We start from the raw sequence: 24,746 nt of genomic DNA on the forward strand, positions 1-24,746 counted from the left end.
AAACCTTTTACATATTATCATTGGTCAAATATAAATATCAGCAGGGTGCTTTGTTTGGAAACCCAGTTGAGCAATGGAAACAGATCAGGAGGCACTTTGAGTCTCAAGCCAGATATGTGCTGTTTTTGTTTTCCATCAAACATCTTTTGAAATGCAGGAAATATATTTGAAGTGTCCCAAAACACAAAAGTTCAGATGATGAAATGTGGAATTAGATAAAGAGTCTGTTGCGCTTCTAAGTCAATACGCACCCTTGTGCAAAAGCCCAAAGAGCATTTCATATTTTGAGACTAGATGTTAGATGAAATGTTAAATGGATGTCTCCAGAAGTGTTAGGCACCATATGGACTGCAAATATGGAAGGGGGATTACGTAGGAAGAGCAGGGGAGGGTATCTGTCATTTCGGAATGTGTGACATTCATTAACACCAATGCAGAGACGTCACAGCATGATTATTTATAATCAAAAACACCTCTCCGTTCCTCTCACTTCCTATCAGCTAGCAGACACATTTAAATCCATCCCAACCCAACAAGGAATGAGTGGAAATTACTTCATGAACTATCTATTTGGAAGAATGAAATGGATGATTGTGTGTTTGATTGAGTCATTTTGTCTGTGTTTACTGAAAACACTTTTAAAAGAGTCATGCTAAAATTAATCTTTTACTTCAAAAATGATCAAAATTATAGACAAATATTTCTCAGGAGACTTGAAATGCTCTGTAAAATGGCGTTTAGATGAAGCTCTGCAACCTCCAACATCTGCAGAGTATAATTTGTTGCTTCCTGCTCAGAACTGAATTTGCTATAATCATACCGGTCAATGAAAACCCCAATCAAGCCATAAGACTATTAGTCAGCTTTTATTTAGAAAGGATCCCAAAAAATAAACAAGTTGGCACACATTCATTTACAAAATGGTAGAGAGAGCGGTCCTTAAAATAACATGGTCTTATTCAACTAATAGTAATTATATCAGGGAAAAAAAAACAAAAGTCTTAACTAGTCTCCCAGTCTATTATGGAAGGCTGAGAAGAGAAAGGCTGAAGTGAGAAGAGGGAAAAATCTTACAGAAATGTATATAACTGTGATAATTTTCTGAGTTTACATATGTACTCTCACTTTTGGGGACATCTTTTTTTTTTTTAATCTCGGCTTATTGCAATATCAAGTGTTAACTCTTATAGTTGCCATTTCTTTTTTTAGGAAATAGTAATTTAACTGCGATATAATAAACTGTGGACTATTATCATTATCAAACAAACTGTTCTCTTGTAGTAGGTTTCATAAATACTTAAGAATAAGCATAGATGTGTTGGCCTGTAATACAGCATTTCTTGCCTTTTATGAAAAATGTATGCATCCTGGAATCTTGAAAAAACTAATTCTAGATCCAGAGTGAAAATGTAAAAAAGCCATACTGTGGTCTAAATGCTAAATTTGCAATAAGGTAAAAACAAACCAGCAAAAATGTAAATAAAATCCTTGATAAATCACTGTGTATACCATCCAACTGTACATTTAGTAACAAAACTTACAGAATGTATTGACTACATTCACATTGAGGACAGGTTAATATATGACTATATTTATCAATAATTTTGGCACACTTAATTATTTGGCATTTTTAACAGAGCATTTTGTTGATGTGTATGCTTCTATTCATTTCACAGCAAAACATATGCAATAATAATACAATAGGTACTTTTTTTTTACATTTTCCTTTTTAAGTTCATATTGTAAACACTTTTTATTTTTTTAATATTATAACCACTACCCTGATTTTCTTAATAAACAAAAAATACAAACAGATTCTTGAATCCAAACAAGTCGATGAAAGTAAGAGAACATAACTGCGGCACCCACTTTTCAAACAGATTTCAAATGTCAAGCATTGCTAGATATTTCATATTAACACCAAAATGTTAATGAATATATCAGAAGAGGACTAATAAATTACAAGATAAGCAACATATTTGGCATTAAAATGTGAAACTAGTAGCTAAGCTCTTAAAAGTATGTCAAGATTATGATTTACAGCTTTAATTAACTGGTATGCAAGCGGGTTTATTTAAAAGCCATTTCTGTGAAAATACATAAAAATACTTTTTCATAGAGATTTTTTTGTTCGTTTTATTAATAAAAAGACATTTCACATCCTGAAGCAGACGATGGTAAAGTGTGCTTGAGCCGAAATAGACATTGGAACGGCGTCAGCTACGAAAACAGACAGACTTTATTAACTTCTTTCTTTCCCACAAAGAGCTTCTATGAGTTTGTCGTCAAAATATCCGTTACGGGGGTAGATGTCATGAGCTCGCTATGCAAGTGTCTTTGTGTCAGTCGGCGTATTTCCAATAGAAGAGTGCATCTTTTGTTATAAAGGGCCAAGGAAGGATTATGTCTCTATGTCATCAAATGAGGCCCCCGTCCTCCATTCAGGCGAGAGATAGGGGAGAGAGAGAATAGAACGCGCTCTATTGAAAACCATTGTGTAAGGCACTCGGCAGGTTCTTATCCATCAGGAGAGATCAGTCAGACTGACGTTCATTCCCACACCAGGTCTAACAAAGGGCACCGCATGTACTGCTTTGGGGAACTCAGGACTCATCACACGTCCATTCTCGCCAGTACTTCCAGTAATAGACAGTCTCGCTTTGCTCCTCATAGCGTCCGAAAAGGTCACCTGGAACACACGCACATAGATGCGAACAGAGAAACAAACATCCACGCACACACACCAAACAGAGAGATGAAGGAACGTTAGAGCGGATTTCGCAAACTGGCTTCAAGCTTATTTTTAAAATGTTTAGTTGAAAATGCAGACATGAATTTTGATGTCGTGGAAAAACATCAAAAATGAGGAGCAAAGTTGCGAGCAATCACCATTTAAAAAATCATAACGCAAGCAGCAATGAGGGAGATGGGTATGGAGGCTTGTTTCTGTCAAATAAAATAAAAAAGGTAATTGCAAACAATTCTGACCTGTTTTTTTTTTCTTCATAATTGTGAGTTTATATCTTAAATTTGCAAGTAATAAACTTGTATTTCTGAGTCTATATCTTGAAATTAAGTATGTTTTTTATTTAATTTACTTTCTGGTAATTTCAAGTTTATATGTTCACAGTTTGGACTTTCTTCTACTAGGTCTTTACATCTCGAAATTCTGAGAATATATCTCAAATTTGCAAGCTATAATTAATAAGTGTACATTTCACAATAAATCTTTTTTTTTTTTTCTTGTAAATGCAAGTTTATATTCTCAGAGTTGGGATTTTTCTTTTACTAGTTCTTATCATCTTACAATTATGACTTTTTTGGAGTTTTTATCTCATTATTCTGACATTTTGAAATTGCAGTTTCTAAACTCATAATTCGGATTTTACATGTCTTTTTTTCCTCTGAATAATGATAGTACATCTCGCTTATATCTAATAAAATTGTATTAATATCTCAGAGTTTACATCTTGCAATTCAGGTTTTTTTTTTCAGTTAAAGCTTGATATTCTCACACTTCAGACTTCTCGCAATTCGGACTTTTCACTTGCAAATCTCACAATTCTGACTACTGACGTATAAAATCAGAAATGCAAGAAAAAGTCAGAATTGTGAGATAAATAGCCACAGTTACCTTTAAAAACTATATTTTATTATAACTATATATATATATATATATATAAAAAATTATTTGTCAAAAATAAGCTTCCATATGGATGGGTGATACAACAACAGTCATACATGACAATGGAGTTGACAGAAAAAAATCACACGAGATGTACAAAAAACTTTTCTCTCCAATATGTGTGCAGTGGTCTGAGAGAAAGGAAGTTTTTTTGTTTTGTTTTTTCACTAGGAACACCAGTACATACGATCCAGCTTACGGTCCAAATCTCCTCATTCAATAGAACATTCAGGGAATGGAACAGATGGAAGCCAAAAGAAGCGTACACTGGGACAGACTGGAATGACGGCCGCGTATCCTACCCCCTTAAATTTTTACACTTTCGATCCCATATACGTTGTACCCTTCCTTATAAGTGGCAAAATTCTGTGAATTCTGCGAGGAAGTGGGATTAATATTCTGTGCATTCTTTGCCACCTTCATGCGCTTGGCCTCGGCTCTGGACTTGTAACAGAACTCGACCAAGGCCACCAGCATGGCCAGCCCCAGGCCGCCCACTAGGATGTAGAAGACACCAGCCACATTGCTCAGGCTGAGAGCGCTGGTCTTCTCCTGTAAATGCATACGAGACACGGGTCAGTGGTCGGGGAAAGTACAGGATCTCAGTTATAAGCATTCAAACTGTATGCATAAATAACAGTATATTTAAATGGCAGTTTTATGTCTATGTGGATACAAATGCACAGCTCAGGACAGTAATGCTAAGACAATAATTGTACTAAGTAGAATGTGCCCTTGAAGCGATGCAATGGGGGCATTCAACAATTCTGCTTGAATGGGATGGATTTACTAAAGCCTTTAACATTCGCTTGAAACTTACATACAAAACCAACATTGTGGTTTATAATCACAGCTCTTACATTCCTGTATGCTAATGGCTGTAGTAAACATTATTTCTTTGTTGAATTCACAGTTATAGCAGGGTTAATGTGCTATGCTTAGCTGTGATATGAATTACGCTTGTCTAAGAAAGCCTACAGGACCATTTAAAGGGATGCTCAAGAGAGAGGCATCTGGATGGAAGGCATAGCATTAGACACAGGGAAGCAGATGACAGGGATAGTAGGTTAAAGGCAGGAGTTTAACACAAATACACACCTACTAAAAAGGTCTTTGGGGAGAGGAGCTGTCATTAAGATATTATTTTCTAAATATTAGTGTTCTGTACTGTGCACAAAATGACCACACATAAAACACGACACATAGACAGATAAAGAGCTAACCTTTTTTGAAAACTGACTTTTTTATGCAATGCAAAACACCTTAAGGATATGCCAACCTGTTTTCAACCTGGAAATGTTATTTTAAAATAATGTATAAAGATATTGCATTGTTTAATTAATAATTTAACCACTTTAAAATAATAATAATGATTTAACCTTCGAAAATGTGTTTTGTTGATTTTTGTTTGTGTGACTGTATGCAGTTGGGTTGATTCAGTCATATTAATTTTTTTTTTTTTTGACTTGAATAAAACCTGTTAATATAGGTTTTTAGGTCAGCAGAAGAACATTGTCCTGTAATGGCAATACACGAAGTTAGAATTTGAAGAAATACCTAAATTGTTTAATCAATAATTTGAATATCCTGATCAATCTAAATAATCTGATCAGTCACTAATCTGAATATTGCCTATAGTGGTTGAGGTTGTGATTACTTTGATGCCTATGAAAACCACCTAGGCTACGTTGCAAAGAGCACTATTTTATATACCCATATTTTATTGTATTCTAAAAGTGCATACATGGCAAAGCATGATGTATCAGGTTTCACATACTGTACATATAAATATTTCTGTAAGCATCAGCACAAAGCACATCAACACATCAACACTATACGACAACTGACAAAACACAACCAAACAGCTTAACACACAATGAAACAAAGACATATAAGAATCTTGGACACCCTTGTAGATGGTCCTACAAATGACCTGAGAGAAATCATGTTCGTACTTGAACAATTTGAAGTCTTTCTTTGTATGTGCTGGATATGAATGTCTGACAAACTGCTTTTCTAAGCTCAGGTCTGCAATTAATAGCAGGATCTGTGATTCTCAGATTGAGAAGCTGGAAGGAGACCACCGGTTGTGTTACAGATATTACAAAAAGTGCATATGACTGAAGTGGCATGCATTACATTTGAATTTATCAGTGGATGGTACCAGATATTAGTAGCTCTGCAGGCATTAGTCAAATAATCTCACCAAGGCATCTCATGCTTGTCTGTGCATTGTCTGTCTACATTTTTTTTTTTTTTCATTATTATTTAAATATGGGTAATTCCCACTAATCAAAAGTGTGATTGATCACATAGAACCTGCAGCGACTAACCTTACTTCCAGAGTCCTTGGATCCACATTCACCTTTATCGTACCACCATTTGTTTTTCAGCTTGTCTAAGGTGCCTTGCTCACTGAGTTTCAATACTGCAAGGTTTACTGGCGTTCTTCACGTGGGAAATAACATAAATAACATTATCAATGTTATTTTATGTTATTATTACATCACACTGATTCAACTTTCTCTTAGAGTTGACCTTTTCTCTCCTCTTTTCTTTATTGCCGTAGCGATTATGACGTTGATGCGCCATTTGGCCTAAGCAAATGCAAGTTTTGCAGAGCCAAATGTGCATTAACGTATCGCCTGAAGTAAGCAGCAAGGGCAACAGCGATGTGTGCTGCACACGATGACCAATCGCAGAGTTTTGGTGGTTTTGTTTATGTGTGCGTCCTCTAGCAATGGTTTGCAATGCTTAACCTGTCAGAGTTGTGGAAAATGTCCGCCTTTGGACTTTTGGGTGCTGTGCTGTTTTGCTGCTTGCTTGAGTGTTGCATTGAGTTACCCATCACTTTGCTCTCTGGGGCTGACCTTGGAATCACCTCCCCCGCTGCCGCACTCTCCCTTGTCGTACCACCATTTGTTTTTCAATTTGTCCAACAGGCCTTGTTCATTCAGTTTTAGTACTGCGAGGTTAACCGCATTTCTTGAAACGATAAAACATAACTTGTAAGACAGGGTGAGCCAACTTAGCAATTGTCAATGGTCCTCTTTCAAACCTGAAGACTGCTTTCCTCTTTTTCAGCATTTTAACATACGTATAAGAAGAAATCATGATATCTCCTCCCTTTCAAAATATGAAGCTGTTAGAAGACTAATAGCACATATTAGGTGAGTTTAACTGACGAAAGTGGCTCAGAGTGCCGTGAATAGAGAATTTTAACGCAGTACTCACATCCATAACTAATAGCAGTGGCCTGCAAGTAACATTACCAGAAGAAGGACAGCAGAACAGCAATAAAAGTTGGTTATATCTTCATCATACATAATTCTATCTTCTCCTAAGGCCCACCCACCCACTTCATAAATCTGTTCAGATTGGTCTGATCACAGGAGGAGGAGAAATTGAATCCCACTAAATGTCTCTAATAAGGCAATATGAAATACATCTCAATCAAATATCAGTATCAATATCATTAACAGTGGTAAACCCAAGCAGTGCCACCTGTTACATGAAAATGGCTAAATTTGGTTCGATCGGCCAAATTGGAAGTTCAAAGCACATCTTTGTTAATGTTCTTTAACGAAAAATGTGTACTGCAAGGGTTTGGTAAAAACATTTCAGAAATCACATTATTACAATTAAGCAAAGACAGCAATAATTAATGAATATAGGAAAATGAGAGACATGATAGGAGAGGATATTAAGCAGAACCTTGAAACATTCAAAAGACAAAAAACAAGACACAACTTTTGAAAAAGACAAAATCTCAGATATGAATCTATATATTAGCCTTCTGTTAATCTTGAATTCAAAGCATGAATAAATGTACTAATATAATGTCAAATTTAGAGTAATGGGGAATTTGAATATAGAATGTATATAAAAATAAGCTTTTCATATATAATTATTAATGTAAGTGTAAATAAGATATAAATAATGAGTTTTTTTTTTTTATGTGTAAAAAATCTGCATGATAAATATTTATTTACATTTTTGTATCCATTATTTATTTGGCTCTTATGTATCCACTATCACATTTATCTCTTTTATACAAACCAGGACACATGAGCACAGCTACATCAGGGTAGGTGGGATACTATAACAACATTGGACACATTGTTATACTATTCCACCCACCTTAATGAGGATCCTTTGGGGGTGGCGATGCCGTAGCCTTTGGAGTCCAGGTTTCCTCCGACCTTCATAGTGTCACAGGGTTTGCGCTGCTCGATGTACTCATTCATGGTGGACTCCAGCAGGTATGCATACTTCCCCTTGGACTTCCTCACCCGCATTACACCTTCTGCCGTCGTCTTAACAAATACAGAGGGCTCTGCACTTTTCATGTACGTCCACATTTTGTCAAAAAGAGCGATTTTGGATCGCTGGAAAGAAAAAAAAGATACATGGATTAATAAGAACTCTTTACAATCTCTCAAAATGGTTAAACCAAAGAGGTATTTTTTAGTTTACTGTAACTACAATCAACAAAACTGCCTTAGATTTAGCATTTAGGTTCTCATTTTATATTAGCCTTTGAAACATTCAACAAAAGAGTGTTATTAATAGTAGTTAAAACCAAATTGCAAATGCAAAATTAAAGAAAAAAATAGGCATATGGATTATAGGGATTACCCTGAAAAACTCTTTTGTTGAACCAGAATCTAAAGTTCCATAAGCAATCTCTGTTTGCTTTGCTAAGTCTTCTGCACTTTCAATTGGAGACACCATCCTCTCCACTGTTAGGAAGGCAGCCAAGTTAGCCGTGTAGGATGAAATTATGATCAGAGTGAAAAACCACCAGACTCCTCCAACTATGCGACCAGAAAGAGACCTGATGAAAAATGCACAATGGGAAATATTAGGCATGACAGCATGATGACTGTTAAAAATCTCATTCTCAGCAAAAAGGCTTCAATAAAAGCTAAATATGTCAATTTAAATGCAACTCCACTGTATTTCTGAAACTGTTAAGTCCTGTATGATCTTGGGAAATATATTTATGAGTTGGTGACTAAGGACTTTGAAGTCAACATGAAGTCTGAACAGATGTTTCACTAATGGTATTTGTGAAAATGGCTGTTGGCAGAATTTGTTTCGCCTGCTTAGATGAGTCTTTCATGCATAATGAATAACCATCATCTAAATATGTAATGTTTTAGTGTAGTATATGTATTCATTCCAGCATGAATATAACTAATAATTAATATCTTTTGACCAAAAATTCAAGGCCAAGCAAGATCAAGAACAAACCTTGGTGAAATATCACAGCCCTGTCTCATAAAAGCTCCAAGAGAGAACCAAAGGCTGTTGAAAATCCCAAACTCATTGGTTGACTCGTTAGTCTGTATCTGGCCGTCCTCATACTCCTCTGTGTGCCACTCATATGGACTAAAGCGACTGACCAGGAAAAGCACCACGCTTACGCCGATGTAGGCAAACACGATACACATCCAGATCTCATAGGCCAGTGGGTCCAGGAATGAGAAAACACCAGGCTTGGATTTCTGAGGCTTCTTGATCATGATGGAGATGCCCAAACTCATGAATGGCTTTGAGAAGTCGATGACTTCTTCTCTGACTAAAGTGATAGTCAGTGGAGCCACTGCTATGTCAGCTTTCTAAAATCAAAGAGATTTAATATTCATTCATCATAGGAAACGCTGATTCAAACAGTTTAGAAACTTCTTACTGTATCAATTATGTCCATCTTTGAAGATTTAAAATATATATATATATATATTTCTTACCCCATAAACCAACTCTCCAACCATTCCATTCCAGATCTTCGTCTCTGCATCTCTGGCTCCATATTTGCCATCTCCTACTATTTTCAGCTGATATTTAAATCCACAGTGTTTTGCTATTTCAGCTGCCAAGTCCACACAGTACCCCTCATATCTTTCATTATCCACAAAAAGGTCAGCATTCTTCTTTAGCATTACATAAGGTGCTTCCTGAAAAAGACAACAGGGAACACCTTGTCAAGGAGCACATATTTCAACAATACAGCATAATAGTATGGGAAACCACAACTGAGACCTACTAGAATAGTGGTGACGATCACAGTCTTGTTTTCCAGCCCCATTGTATCATTTGGGAAGAGATCAGACTTTGTCACAACCATTTTGTCAACTTCATTCCAATAGCCAATCTGAGAAAGAGAGGCATTTGTGAGTAACTTTTTTTGACATTTATGATGTGAAATAACACATGCTGCTTTCCATTCTATATACTTTTCTTAGAACTAAGCCTTACCTTAACCGGTCCATTGCTTTTCAGTTCCATGACATTGACTGTGTAATTCACCCTTTTTCCGTATTGGTCAAACTGAATATTACCAGTGAGACCATCAACTCTCACCTGCATGAAAATTACATGACAGAAAAGGAATATCATTTTTGAGGGATTTTCTTTTCTTTTTGTAAAAAAAATGGCATCTAAAAGTGACAATCCAGGTTCAAAATCATATTTAAGTTAAGATTTTATATTACAAATACTTTAACAACTCCATATAAACAATACAATTGTAAATATTTTCTTGTGTTCATTGGGCAGATTCTGATAATGACTTGTCACCTGTTTTAGGGCACGCTCTATCTCCACCCCTTGTGCCCAAGGTACAGCAGGATTGGCCAGACAGTCTCCATTGTTAGCTCTACGCGAGATGTCAATTCGCTGTTTGTGCAGATAACGGAAGGCCTCAGTCATCACCTGAACGGCGTCATATGTCAGTGCTGAAGTGTACTGGATACAGAGAGAGAGATGTTAAGGAATTAGTTAACAGGGTTGGAGAAGAAAATCTGAAAAATACTTGTACTGTAGCAATTCTAGCATTGAATTCAATATACATTCACGAGTAGCACGCATGGTGCTGCTGACACAGGAGTAGGTGTTCTGACATAGAACCTGGATAAACTGCGGCTTGTTTAAAAGCAGAAAGATGCATGCATTGTGGTACTCTTGTGATGGTAGATAAAATTGTTGAATAGAGTTATTTTAGTTTTCTTTGTGCTCAAAAAACTGTATTCTCAAAACTTTATAAAATTACGGTTGAACCACTGATGACACATTGACTATTTTAATGATGTCCTCACTGACATTCTGGGCCTTGAACGTGTTAGTTACTTTAGTTGCTGGTTTGCTGTTTATGCAGTGTCAGAAAGCTCTCGGATTTCATCAAAAAAATCTTAATTTGGGTTCCAACAATGAACTAAGGGCTTCGGAGTTTGGAAGGTGAGGGTGAGTTATTAATGTCAAAGTTTTAATTTTTGGGTGAACGGTTCCTTTATTACATTTACTTGGTAAAGCTGTCTCAGGAAATAACAGTAGTTATATGAATTTCATTACATTTGAATTTGTTTGCTACCGCAATGCACAGTACATTCAATTCAGATCCATGAATGTACTGTAATTTAAAAGGCATTCTCAATCCTACATTTTCAGAATCCATTGGTAATGTAAGAATGAAACACTTAATTTCAGTCCCAGGAAATTAAGCACCTACTTAGTCTTTGTAAATTGGTGAGAAGACAGATGAGACTACATTTTATCTAGAGTTAAAAATGACTAACAAGCTCGTCCTGCAAATTGCCTGAACTATACAGGCATTTAAATGAAGAGGTTTTATGTTCATGTAGCAATTACCTGAACATCTCTTTTCATCATATTTAGTGAAGCTGTCTGTAACATTAAAAGAGACTGTCTCACACACACACACACACACACACACAGATCTCACCCGTATCTTGTTGTCTGCTCCAGGATATTCTTTTTCCTCCAGGGCTTCCCAGCGCTGGTCAAATTTGGATACCAGAGGTTCATCGAAATCCACAATCTGAAAGCCTGAGACATTAGCTCCACCGTATTGGATTTTTGAAAGATCTCCATCCACAAAACCCTGAAAACATGACATGGTTTTCTCAGCATTTTTCACACATTTTCAATAAGACGTGTTGTTCTTTGGTAGTGTTTTATTTTATATAATTTACCAAGTTTGCTATGATGTAGTGATATCCTTTCACATGCCTGCCGATAGTTATGACCTGCAAAGAGAATAATGAAGCTCATGAAATCAATGAAATTAAACTACACTTCATAAATATATATTAAATAATTATAAGAAGTGTATACTGCTCCATGTTGAAATAAAAGCAGTCTGAGAGGTTTGTGTGCTGACGGCAAGGTACTTGTAATGTGTTTGCCCAATTGTGTGTGTAGATAAAGCTATATTATAGAGCCCAGATCAGCTGCATTGATTCTGGGGGTTGGTTAAACACACTTCTGCAGGCTTTAAATACAAATCAATAACTCTTCTCTCAGGGTGCAGAGAGTACGAATGAAAAAACTCATCTCATGAGGACTTTTCTCCCCGCTAATGGTGTCTGTTTGTGCAGCCTAATTGAAGATTCATAGTTATGGTGCTCTTAAAATGTACTAAGTTGCTTTAATTGTTAGTTTTTATATTGTTATTAAAGTATTAAGTAGACTTGTGGTTTAAAGATGAAAACAATTCTTTTGGATTGCCTAGTTCTTTTTCTTTACATACATTACTGTTTAAAAGTCCCTTACACTCACCAATGGTACATTTATTTAATAATTTTTTTAAAGTAAATACTATAAAACTATAAATGCTGTAAAAATAAAATACTATTAAATACTTGGAAATATCTAATTTAATATATTTAAAAATGTAATTTATTATGTCATTACTCCAGTCTTCAGTGTCGCATGATCCTTCAGAAATCATTCTAATATTCTGATTTAGTCCCCAAGACACAGTTATTATTATCCAGTAGTGCTGGTTTGTGTGTGTGTGAATTTCCCCCAGAAATGTTTTATGATTAGAAAGTTCAATAATTTACTAGATTGTTGGATAATAAATGTCAAAAAAAACAAAAAAAAAACAACAACACTTGCTGACCCTGAACTTTTAAATGATAATGCATTTGTTTTGCTTTGATTAGATTGTTTATATGTCTGCATTATTTCATCACCCATACAAATGACAAAGACTTAAATTAAATACAGATGCAGCTAAACCAGCTCAAATTTTGAGCACATTTTTTGAGCTGAAATACTGTATGCTAAGATAACGTTGATTACATCAGAACTATTCAGTGCAGCAGTTGATATGTATACCTGTTCCATGATATCTTTAACTTTGTCCTGTTCACAGTCAAGAATCACTCTGCGCTCCTTCTTGTTTTCTAGGTCCTGAAAGAGTGAGCGATATGCTTCATCCTTCCTGTCATCCTTCATGTTGCCCACATTGATGGCGGTCACCTGCCATTTCTTCTCTGCTGCTGTGTCCAGCACAACTTGGAGAGTGGTAAGTCCTGATTATGAAGATGAGGAACAGATTAGGTTTTTAGAAGATGCTAGGAAGCAATAAAAGCTACAAAGGTCAAACTAGGCTGCTTAAAAATTATTGAAATAAAGTCACCTCTGCAAAGAAATGTGCAACATTTTAGGCAACTTTTGGGCTTAGCTCTCATGATATGTTGTTTTCTTATGTAACTGTTTCAGTTTCTTTGCATGATTTACAGTACTTCAGACCATTTTGAATCATTGGTGGCCAGTTACATCCTTAATAATACTCCATGGAGGATTTGATAAAGAAAATAAGACTCTAAAATTGGCATTTTCAGTTCTTTTTTTGCTAGATATTGTATGCTAGATATGTGCATTTGATTTGCAAGAATATAAAAACAGTGTGTCAACAGAGTACATTAACCGTGGACAAAATCTAAGGGAGTGTGAGGCACAATGTGTTTAACCTTGGTTAAAGGTGTAGCTTAGAGACATGAGGATCAAGGCTTACAGCTATTCTTGGAGATAAGTGATTAAAAGCTCGTTAGTAAGGGCCATTAGTGCAAACAAATGAGATGTGAGCATTGAAATGCATTGTTACTCCAGCACACTCCAAAACCACTTCTCAATCTAGGAAATCCTGATGTGGGTCACTTAAAACCTAAGAAGCAAATGAGATGATAGCACTTCTGATCATTATTGTTCCAGCACACTCCATAATCACTTCTGAATCTAAGAATGCCCGATGGGTGACATAGAAGCTGAAAATTGAACCATTTGCAGGCAAATCCTGACTCAATAGGAATTTGTTTAATTTGCTAGCTGATATGTAAAAAAAATACAAAATAAATCAATAAATAAGAATTAGTCATTTGAAATGTAAAAAGATTTAGAATTGTAACACTTATTTGGGCAAAATAAAAATAACAACAGCAATAATAACGCATTTGACATTTACTCAACCATTCAAAAGTTATGGTCTGAAATATGTTTATGCTTTTTAATAGATAGATAGATGGGTGCCATATTTTAAACAATTGTTTATTTTTAGCATGTATTATATTATTTTATGTAGTGGTCTGTTACTGAACCACAACCATTATTGAACGTGATGTCGGCTGTATTCCATAATCTCATTGTCTTTCCATAAGCACTTCGCAGCTGGATCTTTTTTAGATATTCAGGGATGTTACACTGATTTAATTAGCCATCCCAATTATGCAGGGGTTATGGATGAGTCTCACATCACAGTGAGGGAAAATTAGTCTTTGTGCACAGTCAATCCTTCATTGATTATATAAGACACTATAAAACAAAGAAAATCACCAAGAGAAGATGAAGTAAAAGGAGATGGGGAGCAGTGACTGTCCTTCAAGATCAAACATTTAGCATTTTTCCATCTCAAAAATATATCTAAATTACGACCCATGCTCTCAATGTCAAATGTAGATGCATGTCTCATGTAGAGATATATTAATGGGTGCGTTCATGACCTCAAGGTTGATTATTGTAATGATTAATTGAGTGGTTGTTCTGCAAGCTTAATAAACAGACTCCAGCTAATCCAAAATCCAGCAGGTAGAGTTCTTACTAGAACCAGGAAGTATGACCATATTAGCACAGTTCTGTCAACACTGCACTGGCTCCATATCAAACATCGTATAGATTAAGCCCTGAATGGTTTAGCACCTCAGTATTTGAACAAGCTTTTGTTGCACTATTCTCCTCCACATCCAATGCATTTTCAAAACTCAGGCAATTTGATATTACCTAGAATATCAAAATCAACTGCAGGTGGCAGATCCTTTTCCCATTTACCGCCCAAACTCTGGAATAACCTACCTAACATTGTCCGGGAGGCAGACACACTCTGTCAATTTAAATCTAGATTAAAGACCCACCTCTTTAATCTGGTTTGCACATAACACACTAACACATTTTTAATATTCAAATCCGTTTTTTAGGCTGCATTAATTAGGAAAACCGGAACTGGGAACACTTCCCATAACACCCGATGTGTTTGCTACATCGTACGAAGAATGGAATCTGCGCTAATATTAGTCTGTTTCTCTCTAATTCCGAGGTTACTGTAGCAACAGATCCAGTCTGTATCCAGATCAGATGGTCTCTGCAGTCACCCGGATCTAGTACCTCTACAATTTTGAATGTCAACGGAGACCAAGACAACTACCATATTTTTCGGACTTTAAGTCGTACCAAAGTATAAGTCGCATCAGTCCAAAAATACGTCATGACGAGAAAAAAAAACATATATAAGTCGCACTGGACTATAAGTCGCATTTATTTAGAACCAAGAACCAAGAGAAAACATTACGATCTACAGCAGCGAGAAGATGGCCATTGGTACAAGACCACAGGAAACAGATGAGTCCTCTGCACAGTCTGACTTTGCTGCAGCTTGGAATTTAACTGCTGGTTTATACTGGCCAGAGGAGTACAGTCCCCCCGACTGTGCCTGGTTTCTCCCAAGGTTTTCTCTCCATTCTGTCACCGATGGAGATTTGGTTCCTTGCCGCTGTCGCCTCTGGCTTGCTTAGTAGGGGACACTTAATTACCAGCGATTTCGCTGACTTGATTGCACAGATACTATTTAAACTGAACTGATCTGTATGATGACATCATTTAATTAAATGATTAACTTCCTTTTTGCTTTATTGACACACCATTTTCCTATTTAATGTTGTTCAGTTGCTTTGTTAAAATATCTATATTGTTAAAAGTGCTATATATATAAATGTGACTTGAGTTGACTTGACTAAAAAAATTACAATCCAGAAAATCTTTAAGATTTAATGACCTGCTGAAACAGGAATTCTGGTGCTCTAGCATCTTTTTCAGTTCTAAGCATATTTCTCTTTTGTCATGCACCTGTCCCTAATGACAACACCACCTAACAAGCACAAGAGAGCGTTTGTGAGGCTATATGAGTGTGTCAGCTTCACTCTGGGTCCCCTGTCTCATGTGTTCCAGGACCATGGACAGCGACACGCCAGATCCACATGAGCAGCAGTAAGAGTGACGAAATGACCCCCGGCTACCATCACTTCACTGCTCATCAGCATCCAGTGAAAAAGGATGCTGGCATCTCCACCAGGTAAGTGATGAAGAAAGTATCTAAAGCGATCAACAGTCATGCAGAAAGCACCCAGCAGGCTGAAAAAATCCATCACGTCTTCACATCTACGCCTCTGAACAGAACAATAAACTGGAACCTTCACTTAATTTATATAAGCACAACAACTACCACCCTGGCCACCAGCCACTTTCACTTCCACACTCTGTGGTTTAAAAATAAAAGCTTTTCTAGGACTATAAATTATGAATTTGTTTCCTGCTAAAGTTCTCAATATCAGGCTTGAATAAACTCTTTATCAACCCATCAGCCATTTCTTTACTAAAAACATGCACAGTTTATATAATGAGGCAACAAGTGTGTATCGCTGTATCTGTGAAGGTTATCTGGGTTAAAAAATGCAGTGGTGTGTGATTGACTTGAAAAAATGAATGAAATATATATATATATATATATATATATATATATATATATATATATTAGGGGTGTAACGATACGCGTATTCGTATTGAACCGTTCGGTACGACGCTTTCGGTTCGGTACGCGGTACGCATTATGTATACCGAACGGTTCGTTGGAGTAATTAATTATATTTGAAAAAAAAAAAAAAGAGAGAGAAAGAAATATAATGATATGCGTTCAACAAGGTAGCCCAATAACCCAAACAACGTAACAGGCAACGCCCCTGACACTCCCGAAGAAGAAAAAAACACCATCTTATATGTTTATGTTAGGCTACTCAGCAGGCGCTCGCTCACTCAGTACACGCTGAAGGCTCGTTGCAAAATAGCCAATGCGTTTAACAGACTAGAAATGAGAAGATCCTCCAATAACCAACAGGTCTGGTGTTTGGGTGCACTTTGGATTCCCTTTAAGCTATAATGGTGATGGCAAGAGAGTGGTGGATAAAAAAACAACGGTATGTCGCATCTGCAACATGACAGGGTACACCAGCGGGATTACAAAAAAAAAAAAAAAAAAAACCAGCGGGAATATCTGGGATATATGCGTCAGTACTATCTGGGAAAAGACGAAAAAAAGGAGAAACTTGCACGCAGCAAACTATCCCTGCAGCATTTAGACACTATAGCTTACAGGGAATCCAACCCAAACACCAGACCTGTTGGTTATTTTAGGATCTTATATTTCTGGTCTGTTAAATGCATTAGACATTTTGCAACGAGCCTTCAGCGCGTGCTGAGTGAGCGAGCGCCTTAGGGGCCGTTCACATATCGTGCCTAAAAACGCGTGGAAAACGCTAAGCGCGTCTTTCTCCTCCTTTCCAAAGCGCTCGGGCAGAAGCGCTCATGAGGCGTCTGTCTTTGCTAAGCAACAATGACGTGCTCTCTCCATGAGACGCGGAAATTTCAGCGAAGGATAAATGGATTTGCAGCTCTAAAAATCGCTTGCAGTAGCTCTGCTACTGAATTTATTTCAAAATTGCAATCCATATACAACTATGATCAGCTGTTCCTTCATCTTGGCTGAGCTCTCAACGTTGTTACGGGAAAGGATGAAGCTGATTGGTTGGTTCTTGTCACATGACCCGCGGTGCGCTTGCGGCATTCTGAAAAGTTGAGATGTTTTTACATTTTGCTGTATCTAAAACGTATCGAACCGAACCGAACCGAACCGTGACATCAGTGTATCGTATCGAACCGAACCGTGAATTTTGTGAACCGTTACACCCCTAATATATATACACATATATATATATATATATATATATATATATATATATATATATATATATATACTTTCTTAATCAACTTTATTAATCATAATTACCCTCTTTTAGACTACTATTCAACAAATCTTTCCACAAGTGTAATGAAGGTTGCAGACATGGATGTGTACTGTACCACTAAAAAAGGCTTACTCACAAGTCATCATTTTAATCGAGCAATTTTTAAGTAAACTCATGACATGACTGAATGTGGTGATATCTGAGAAAGTGTGTTGTTTAATAATGAGATCGCTGCTTTTTGTAGAACTGCTTAAGCTGAACTGAACTTGTTTCAAATTGATCAATTTCACACTGAACATGGTACTGAATCAACCACAGCATGTAAATCATCTGTAAATACACAGTATATTACGTACCCTATAAGATGCAGTGCACATCCTGTTACAAATCTTAAATCTTCCACATTATTTGCACAAATGGAGGACTGGAGGAATACTGAATTTGGCATTAAGTTTGCATTTTTGACCGATCTCACCAGTGAAAACTATCATGACCACAGGCGCTGTGCTGCTGCTCTCACACAGTAACACCAACACATTAATAACACACACAGCACAATGGTTACCATGGGAATGCAGCGTCGGTTGACCTAATTAGTATGACAAGTCATGTAAATGCGTGCGTCAAGGTGCATATTTCATCCCACATACACAACCACACAAGTCAAAATAAATAATGCAGATTCAGCCCGCTACAAAAGCAAACAGTCACAAAGGCATACAAGCGAATGCACACACAAAGAGGATTTTTGGGAACATTGGGTTATGTATACATAATTAATATTCATAAATGATAAATGACACATTGTGTGCATGCTGATCTTCATCACAGGAAAAGTTAAAAGTAGCAACCTCACAGTTAATAAAACATCACCATTACGGTCATTTACGACACCACGGTCCTCAGAGACTCACGTCAACCGTTCTCATTAGTGCCACACAACTCTCAACCTCCACAACCATCAAAGAAAGTGAGAATTAGAGGGTGACATAGAGGAAAATGAGTAAGACATAAGGGAGATTGATAAAAAAGGAGAGTGAGAGACATAGATGAGCTTGAGGCAAATAACAAGCTGCAAAACAAATGCCAGTAGGTCCAACAGACACAAAATGAACCTTTAATAATGCTGGATCCTGCTCACTCCAGCTCAAGGTGCAAAATAAACCTGAGGTTCATGTAGATATGCCTTCTGACAGGCTAATATCCTTAAATATGAATATCCTGAATGCAACCGCCATAATCTTATCTGTAGCATCAAATATTGTCAATTGCTTTTATATAGCATCATAATACTGTGTGAAATATAATACTGTCCCAAGCCCTGCATTTTAATGATGCCCCATGCTGAACACTTTACTGAGACACTTTACTCATATTTATTTTAAAATGCTAAAGGAATGGCTTTATCCAAAAGTGATGATTTGGGCTTAACAACAAATCAGCTGATGTGCCTGAAAGCCTTCCCACTTGCAAAACTCAAATGGAATCCTATTTAAAAGTAAGCCTGTTATTTTTCCTTAGCTCACACACGTCATGTTTATGTGGTGTTGAATAATGCAGCGCAGTGCCTTACCTCGGTCACTGTCGTACAGGTAGGCAAACTTGTCCCATTTGTAGTACTCAATGAGACTCAGGAGAGGCCCTTTGATGTCTGGTCGCATCTGAATGATAAACTGCTGATTTCCGTCCAAGGGAAAGCTTGGTGTGATGAAGGAGACGTGCAGTGTCCCGCAGAACGACGTTATTGTGTTCACTGACTTCTTGTCATAAAATCCAAAAATAGCATAAACTCCTCTTGAGAACTGAGAACAGACTGTAAAAAAGGAGAATCAATTAGAATCGGATGGAAAAGTAACACATCATGAGAGTCTTGCAAAACTGTAGGATCTCATTTGTAAAGATTCTTCCCTCCCCTAGTGTAAAAATAAATAATTAAAAATACTAAAATGTATTTGAAAGTATTCTACAAATACATGCGCATATTTATGTGGGACTGATTATTATACAAAGATCATATTTAATAGTGATATTTAAACAGATTTTAGGCATAATATTAAAATGTGTATTGTGCAATAAAGAAAAACTCCAAATGAAGTTTGATAATATTTTTAAATCAGTAATTCTTAAGTGACATGCCAATAAAAAATGTTAATGGATTTCAAGTATACTTAGTATGAAATAAAAGTTATTTTCAAATAGTTATGGCATAGCTTTTTATTTCGTCAAAATCTCTGAGAGACATGCAAAATCATTATAAAATGATGCTTATTAAGTAAAATGTTATCAAGAAGTATGTGAATATTTTTTTTTTTAATTCACTAAATATTTTGGAAAAAAATCTATATTAAATAGTAGCATAAAGTAAACATTTAATAAACGTTCAGGTACATGCTTCTATACCTCAATTGTAATTTTTAAATAAAATTATTATATTGTTGTATTATTTAAACATTATTAATTTAATGTATTTTTTATCATAAAGATTTACATACAATAAGAAAAAGAAAATGCAGAAAAATATAATCTAGTTAGGATCCACTGTTTTTTCAATGTTGTTTAATGTACTGATCAAATTAATTCTACTTTGGAAGAATGTAAACTTCTTTGTTCCTATATGATGTGAAGTCAGCAGAAGTAAAAGATGAAGGTTATTACTGAGGGTTGACATAAGCAAATGTATTGATGAAATACGCATTGCAATCAGTGTAATCAACTTAAGGCCTTTTGTAATTAGACTTGCTGACAAAATTACGACTTATGATGACAGATGATGGTACAAACACTTATTTTTATTAATTTTGTAATCACTGCCATCTTGATCCTGTTGTCTGGTCAAAGCCTCAGGATATGAGCAAGAGCAACAGTATTACTAATAAGGGCTGTTTGTTGGCCGCTAATGAGTCTTTGTGTCACTCATGCTGAGCATCCTCATAAATCACACCAAGACAAACGTAGCTGCAAAAGACTGCAAGTACAGTGCGTCCTCATGTTCCTGAGATGCTATAACATCCTGTAACTGGGCCACCTCTATATCAATGACCATCTGGCTCTGAGCCTCTGGAATATTTTCCCTTCCCCCACTTCCCCCACCCACGACAACAGCTCTATTTTCAACCCGGACTGTCGCTATTTCCCAAGACACCTTTCTGCCTGTCACCTCCATGTATCCATTTTATACAGTAGACACTTCTCCATGGCATGTGACAGATCATAAAGCAAAAGTACGCAGCTGCTCTTAGCCCTGTCCTTAATGAGTGTGCCTCTCAGAGTGTGTTGGATCAGCCTAATGAACTAGGTCAAGCAGCATAGTTGAAAGCATTTATGAGCATAAAACATTCTCATCTCTAACCAGTTTCAACATTTGCATTGATCTAACAATCAGAGGGGCAAGAAGAGGTCAGGTCATCTGATGGGTCAGAGGAGGTCATCTGGTAAATGGTTGATGAATCAACAAAATGTGGCATGCTAGTGCTGATACAAGCATATAAAGCTACATTTGATAACTATTCAATGCAAATGTCATCTACCAGACATGCTTTTAATATTCCACATGAACTCCATGAACACAATGAACACATGAATTTTTTTTTTTTTCAAATTACCAGCTGTATTACAACAAAATCGGTGAGAAAGGATGTTAAGTACAGATAAAAAATGCACTTTCGAATTGCCTTTCCTCAGGCTATTACTGTCTAAAAATAATGGGACTGTTTCTTTATTATGCTGCCAATTATTGCTTGCAGTCGACCTCAATACATTCCGAGTTATACTTCGATTAGGGGAACTGTTCCATTCCCTATATGAATTGTATATGAATTGTAGTTTTAAAGGGCATATTATAATAGCCTCAAACTGATGTCTATTTAATTATTATTTCCTATATAATAGATTTATATTCAAACTAGAGACGCACAACCTTGCATTTTTTCATTAGAATATATTTGAGAAAAACTATTAAAAGTAGTTATATTACTTGAAAAAATGTAATAATATAAAATACACATTTGAAATGAGCGCACATCTCTAGCAGGGCAGTGAAGTAGAGGGCAGAAATTGTAATCAATTAAGTTTTGCATCATTATTGTAAAGTATTCTGATTGATTTATAATTTTTTTTTATATATATTTTATTATTATTATGACATTATATCATTATATAAGTGAATAGATTTATTTATTATTATTATTATTATTATTATTATTATTATTATTATTATTATTATTATTATTATTATTATTATTATAAGATTTTAAGGGTTTATAGTGCCTCTATAATATAAAGAATCCCCTATATAACCCATTTCTCAATATGTGTGCTACAGTGTGTAATTAACACAAACTTTGATTTAAATGTTTGTATGGCCCAGTCAGTCAAGTGTGAAAGAACAGTAGATGTAGGTCTTATTAAAGTCTTTTAATCATGAGCAAGACTGCCACCATACAGAGAGCGAATGAGACTCGAGAAGCCATTAATGACACTGTCACATATGACTGCTTTTCAATGGCATAGAGTCATTAGCATACAGAAACAACCCTAACAAGTGGAGTGTGTGGATAAATTACTTCATGCTGTTAATAGCTAATGCTTCCGAGCTCTGCATATTTATTTCATTTCTTGTCATTATTTTTACATTTCATTGAAATTTTGTGTCTCTTAAGAGTGCTATTCAAATCTCTATATTCTCTAAAAAAAATACTGTGTGGAAGAACAAAGACTACATGGTGTAGTTGGAAATTATTTGTATCTAATTCTGTCAAGGGACAAGTATTATGTCACACTTTTCTGTAACTACAACTAGTTAGGTCTTACAGGAACAGTTGGCTCACCCCAAGACATTGCAAACTCATACTCATACTTTCAAAATGGTATTTGACAGTAATATCAATAAATACATACTGACACACACACACAAACATCACATTAATTAATCATGATTGATTTTATTTGACATGTACTTGGAGGTGTGCTGTTTAGAATGGATTTTATTTTTTATTTCATTTATTCACATAATGTTCCCTTTCTTGTACATGATCATACATGCCTAAAGAATTTTACTTATGGAATTATTCAATTAATCAGCTGTTTGAATCCCTACCATTAATCATGGACAGAACTGTCTATATAGTTTATATATAATGGTTAGGTTTCATCTAAATGTTGGTGCAATAAAAAAGTAGTTATAGTGCACCTTTATGCTGCAACTAGTCTAAGTTGTAACTTATGCACAAGCCCAGAGTCTGAAGAGCTAAAAAAGGACAAAAAATACATAAAAGGGCTATTATTGTTTGCTTTTTGCATTTGATTATAAATGTATTGTTGTAATAATCATTCTAAAAGCAATTGGGGTCAGAAAAACATGAGGGTGAACAAAATAATGACAGAATTTCTGAGTTTTTGTACCCTAGCCCTGAGTTTTTGTACCCTAAAATTGATGTGTCTTCTATGAAGATTACGATGGTCTAAACCATGGATACAGCTCTATATGGGCTCACCGGGCCTGATCATAGAGCTGATATTAAATGTGTCCTGGTGTAATGAAAGCAAGGTAACCTTCAGAAAGAGCGAGAGAGACAGAGAGAGAGAGAGAGAGAGAGATGAGAGAGAGATGAGAGAGAGAGAGAGCGAGCGAACAGAATGCCTGTAGTGGTATATTTAGCTGTCCTCATTAGTTGGCCTTATTTTCTTGCATCTGACACATTCTGTTCTATAGGGCTTCTATTTCCTGGACCTGCGATCAAGTCTGCTTCCAAAATGTGTTCCTTGATGGACTTGTAGCTTGCGGAGTTCATTTTAGTATACATTATAGTATTGAATGTACTGTTTACTCTGAATTTAAAATTACATTAACTAAAGCGAAAATTGTTTCCACAATATTGTGGAATATGTTACACATAAGCACAAATCACTTGTTCACACTGATATAGGTGCCACATAAAAGCATTATACGTACTCCTCCATAAGTCCTCATTATCATTTTTAATTAGTTTTTTTTTTTTTTTTTCATTTTATTATTTGTTTCTTTGAACTAACTGAGAGTGTGCACGGTATAGTCGAATTAAATGTTGATTTGTTAGCGTGATAATTTTTTGTGTTTCTCCGCCTCTTATGTGTTGACATAATAATGAATTGCATATGCCACCTTATCGCTGCTTACCAAACCTTTTCATAGGGTCCGTACTGCTAGCCAACAGAATTGTGGTTGCTTTTTTATGGTCTGCAGTACATTACTCCGTCTCTTTTCACAGTATGATGTGCTAAGGATGTGAATGCTGAGATGGCTGGTTTTGGTCAGGTTTAATAGGCTCTGGCTGTTATGGTGTGGTCCTGTGGGTGCGTTTAAGTCCGTATGGGTCTCTGCGTATAAAAGCAAGTTTATGTGAGCAGACATGTCTGAGCGGACACATTCCTGCCATTGGTTTAAGAGGAGCATTGTGGGATGGATGCGGTTCTCACAGTCTCTTCCTGCAGCTGCTCCATGGAAACACAGAGAGCCTCAGTCCCCTGCAAACCCTCTTGTTTACAGAGACCGGATAGAGGCATGCTAAAAAGATAGGGGGAGGTAAAACAGACAAAAGCCTGACCTTTAAGACCTGACCTAAAAATCTGATTTTAAACACATGGGGCAAAAGTTCAAACAAAACATGTTTCAACACATAATCATGTCATCTGAAAATGGAGAGTGATTTACCGATTAAAAACAAAGTGTTCTTTATAAAATTAATAAATGATAATACTTTGCAATTTTTGATGTGAAATTATTTTATTCTATCCGAGCTATGTTAATTAAAAACTAAGAAAAAATAAAAGATTACACCAACCTTACACTTGCAACCAATAGTGTTTGTTTGGGGTGGGTGATTCAGAAATATTAAATGTAAAATTTAAATGTATGCAATTAGCAGACG

General features: G+C 36.0%; 1 protein-coding gene across 4 annotated transcripts in view; it reads right to left on the reverse strand.

The window, feature by feature from the left end:
• Positions 1 to 850: 850 nt before the first annotated feature.
• gria2b (glutamate receptor, ionotropic, AMPA 2b) overlaps positions 851 to 24,746 on the reverse strand; it is a 31,546-nt gene continuing 7,650 nt past the window's right edge. The window contains exons 3-16 of one of the 4 annotated variants that reach the window (XM_026258715.1): positions 19,415 to 19,654; positions 12,830 to 13,026; positions 11,680 to 11,733; positions 11,430 to 11,588; positions 10,268 to 10,435; positions 9,947 to 10,051; positions 9,735 to 9,842; positions 9,439 to 9,645; positions 8,942 to 9,309; positions 8,324 to 8,522; positions 7,826 to 8,073; positions 6,556 to 6,670; positions 4,103 to 4,237; positions 851 to 2,689 (exon numbers count right to left, since the gene is read on the reverse strand). In XM_026258715.1, coding sequence (XP_026114500.1) covers positions 2,525 to 2,689; positions 4,103 to 4,237; positions 6,556 to 6,670; positions 7,826 to 8,073; positions 8,324 to 8,522; positions 8,942 to 9,309; positions 9,439 to 9,645; positions 9,735 to 9,842; positions 9,947 to 10,051; positions 10,268 to 10,435; positions 11,430 to 11,588; positions 11,680 to 11,733; positions 12,830 to 13,026; positions 19,415 to 19,654 — 2,468 coding nt within the window. In that variant the 3' untranslated portion in view covers positions 851 to 2,524. Of the gene's footprint in view, positions 2,690 to 3,987; positions 4,238 to 6,014; positions 6,671 to 7,825; positions 8,074 to 8,323; positions 8,523 to 8,941; positions 9,310 to 9,438; positions 9,646 to 9,734; positions 9,843 to 9,946; positions 10,052 to 10,267; positions 10,436 to 11,429; positions 11,589 to 11,679; positions 11,734 to 12,829; positions 13,027 to 19,414; positions 19,655 to 24,746 lie in introns of those variants that run through there. The other 3 variants (XM_026258716.1, XM_026258717.1, XM_026258718.1) reach the window with 3 other exon arrangements.

The sequence above is a fragment of the Carassius auratus genome, unplaced genomic scaffold (genome assembly GCF_003368295.1).
Source record: "Carassius auratus strain Wakin unplaced genomic scaffold, ASM336829v1 scaf_tig00214762, whole genome shotgun sequence".
In the NCBI taxonomy this organism is placed as follows: Eukaryota; Metazoa; Chordata; class Actinopteri; order Cypriniformes; family Cyprinidae; genus Carassius; species Carassius auratus.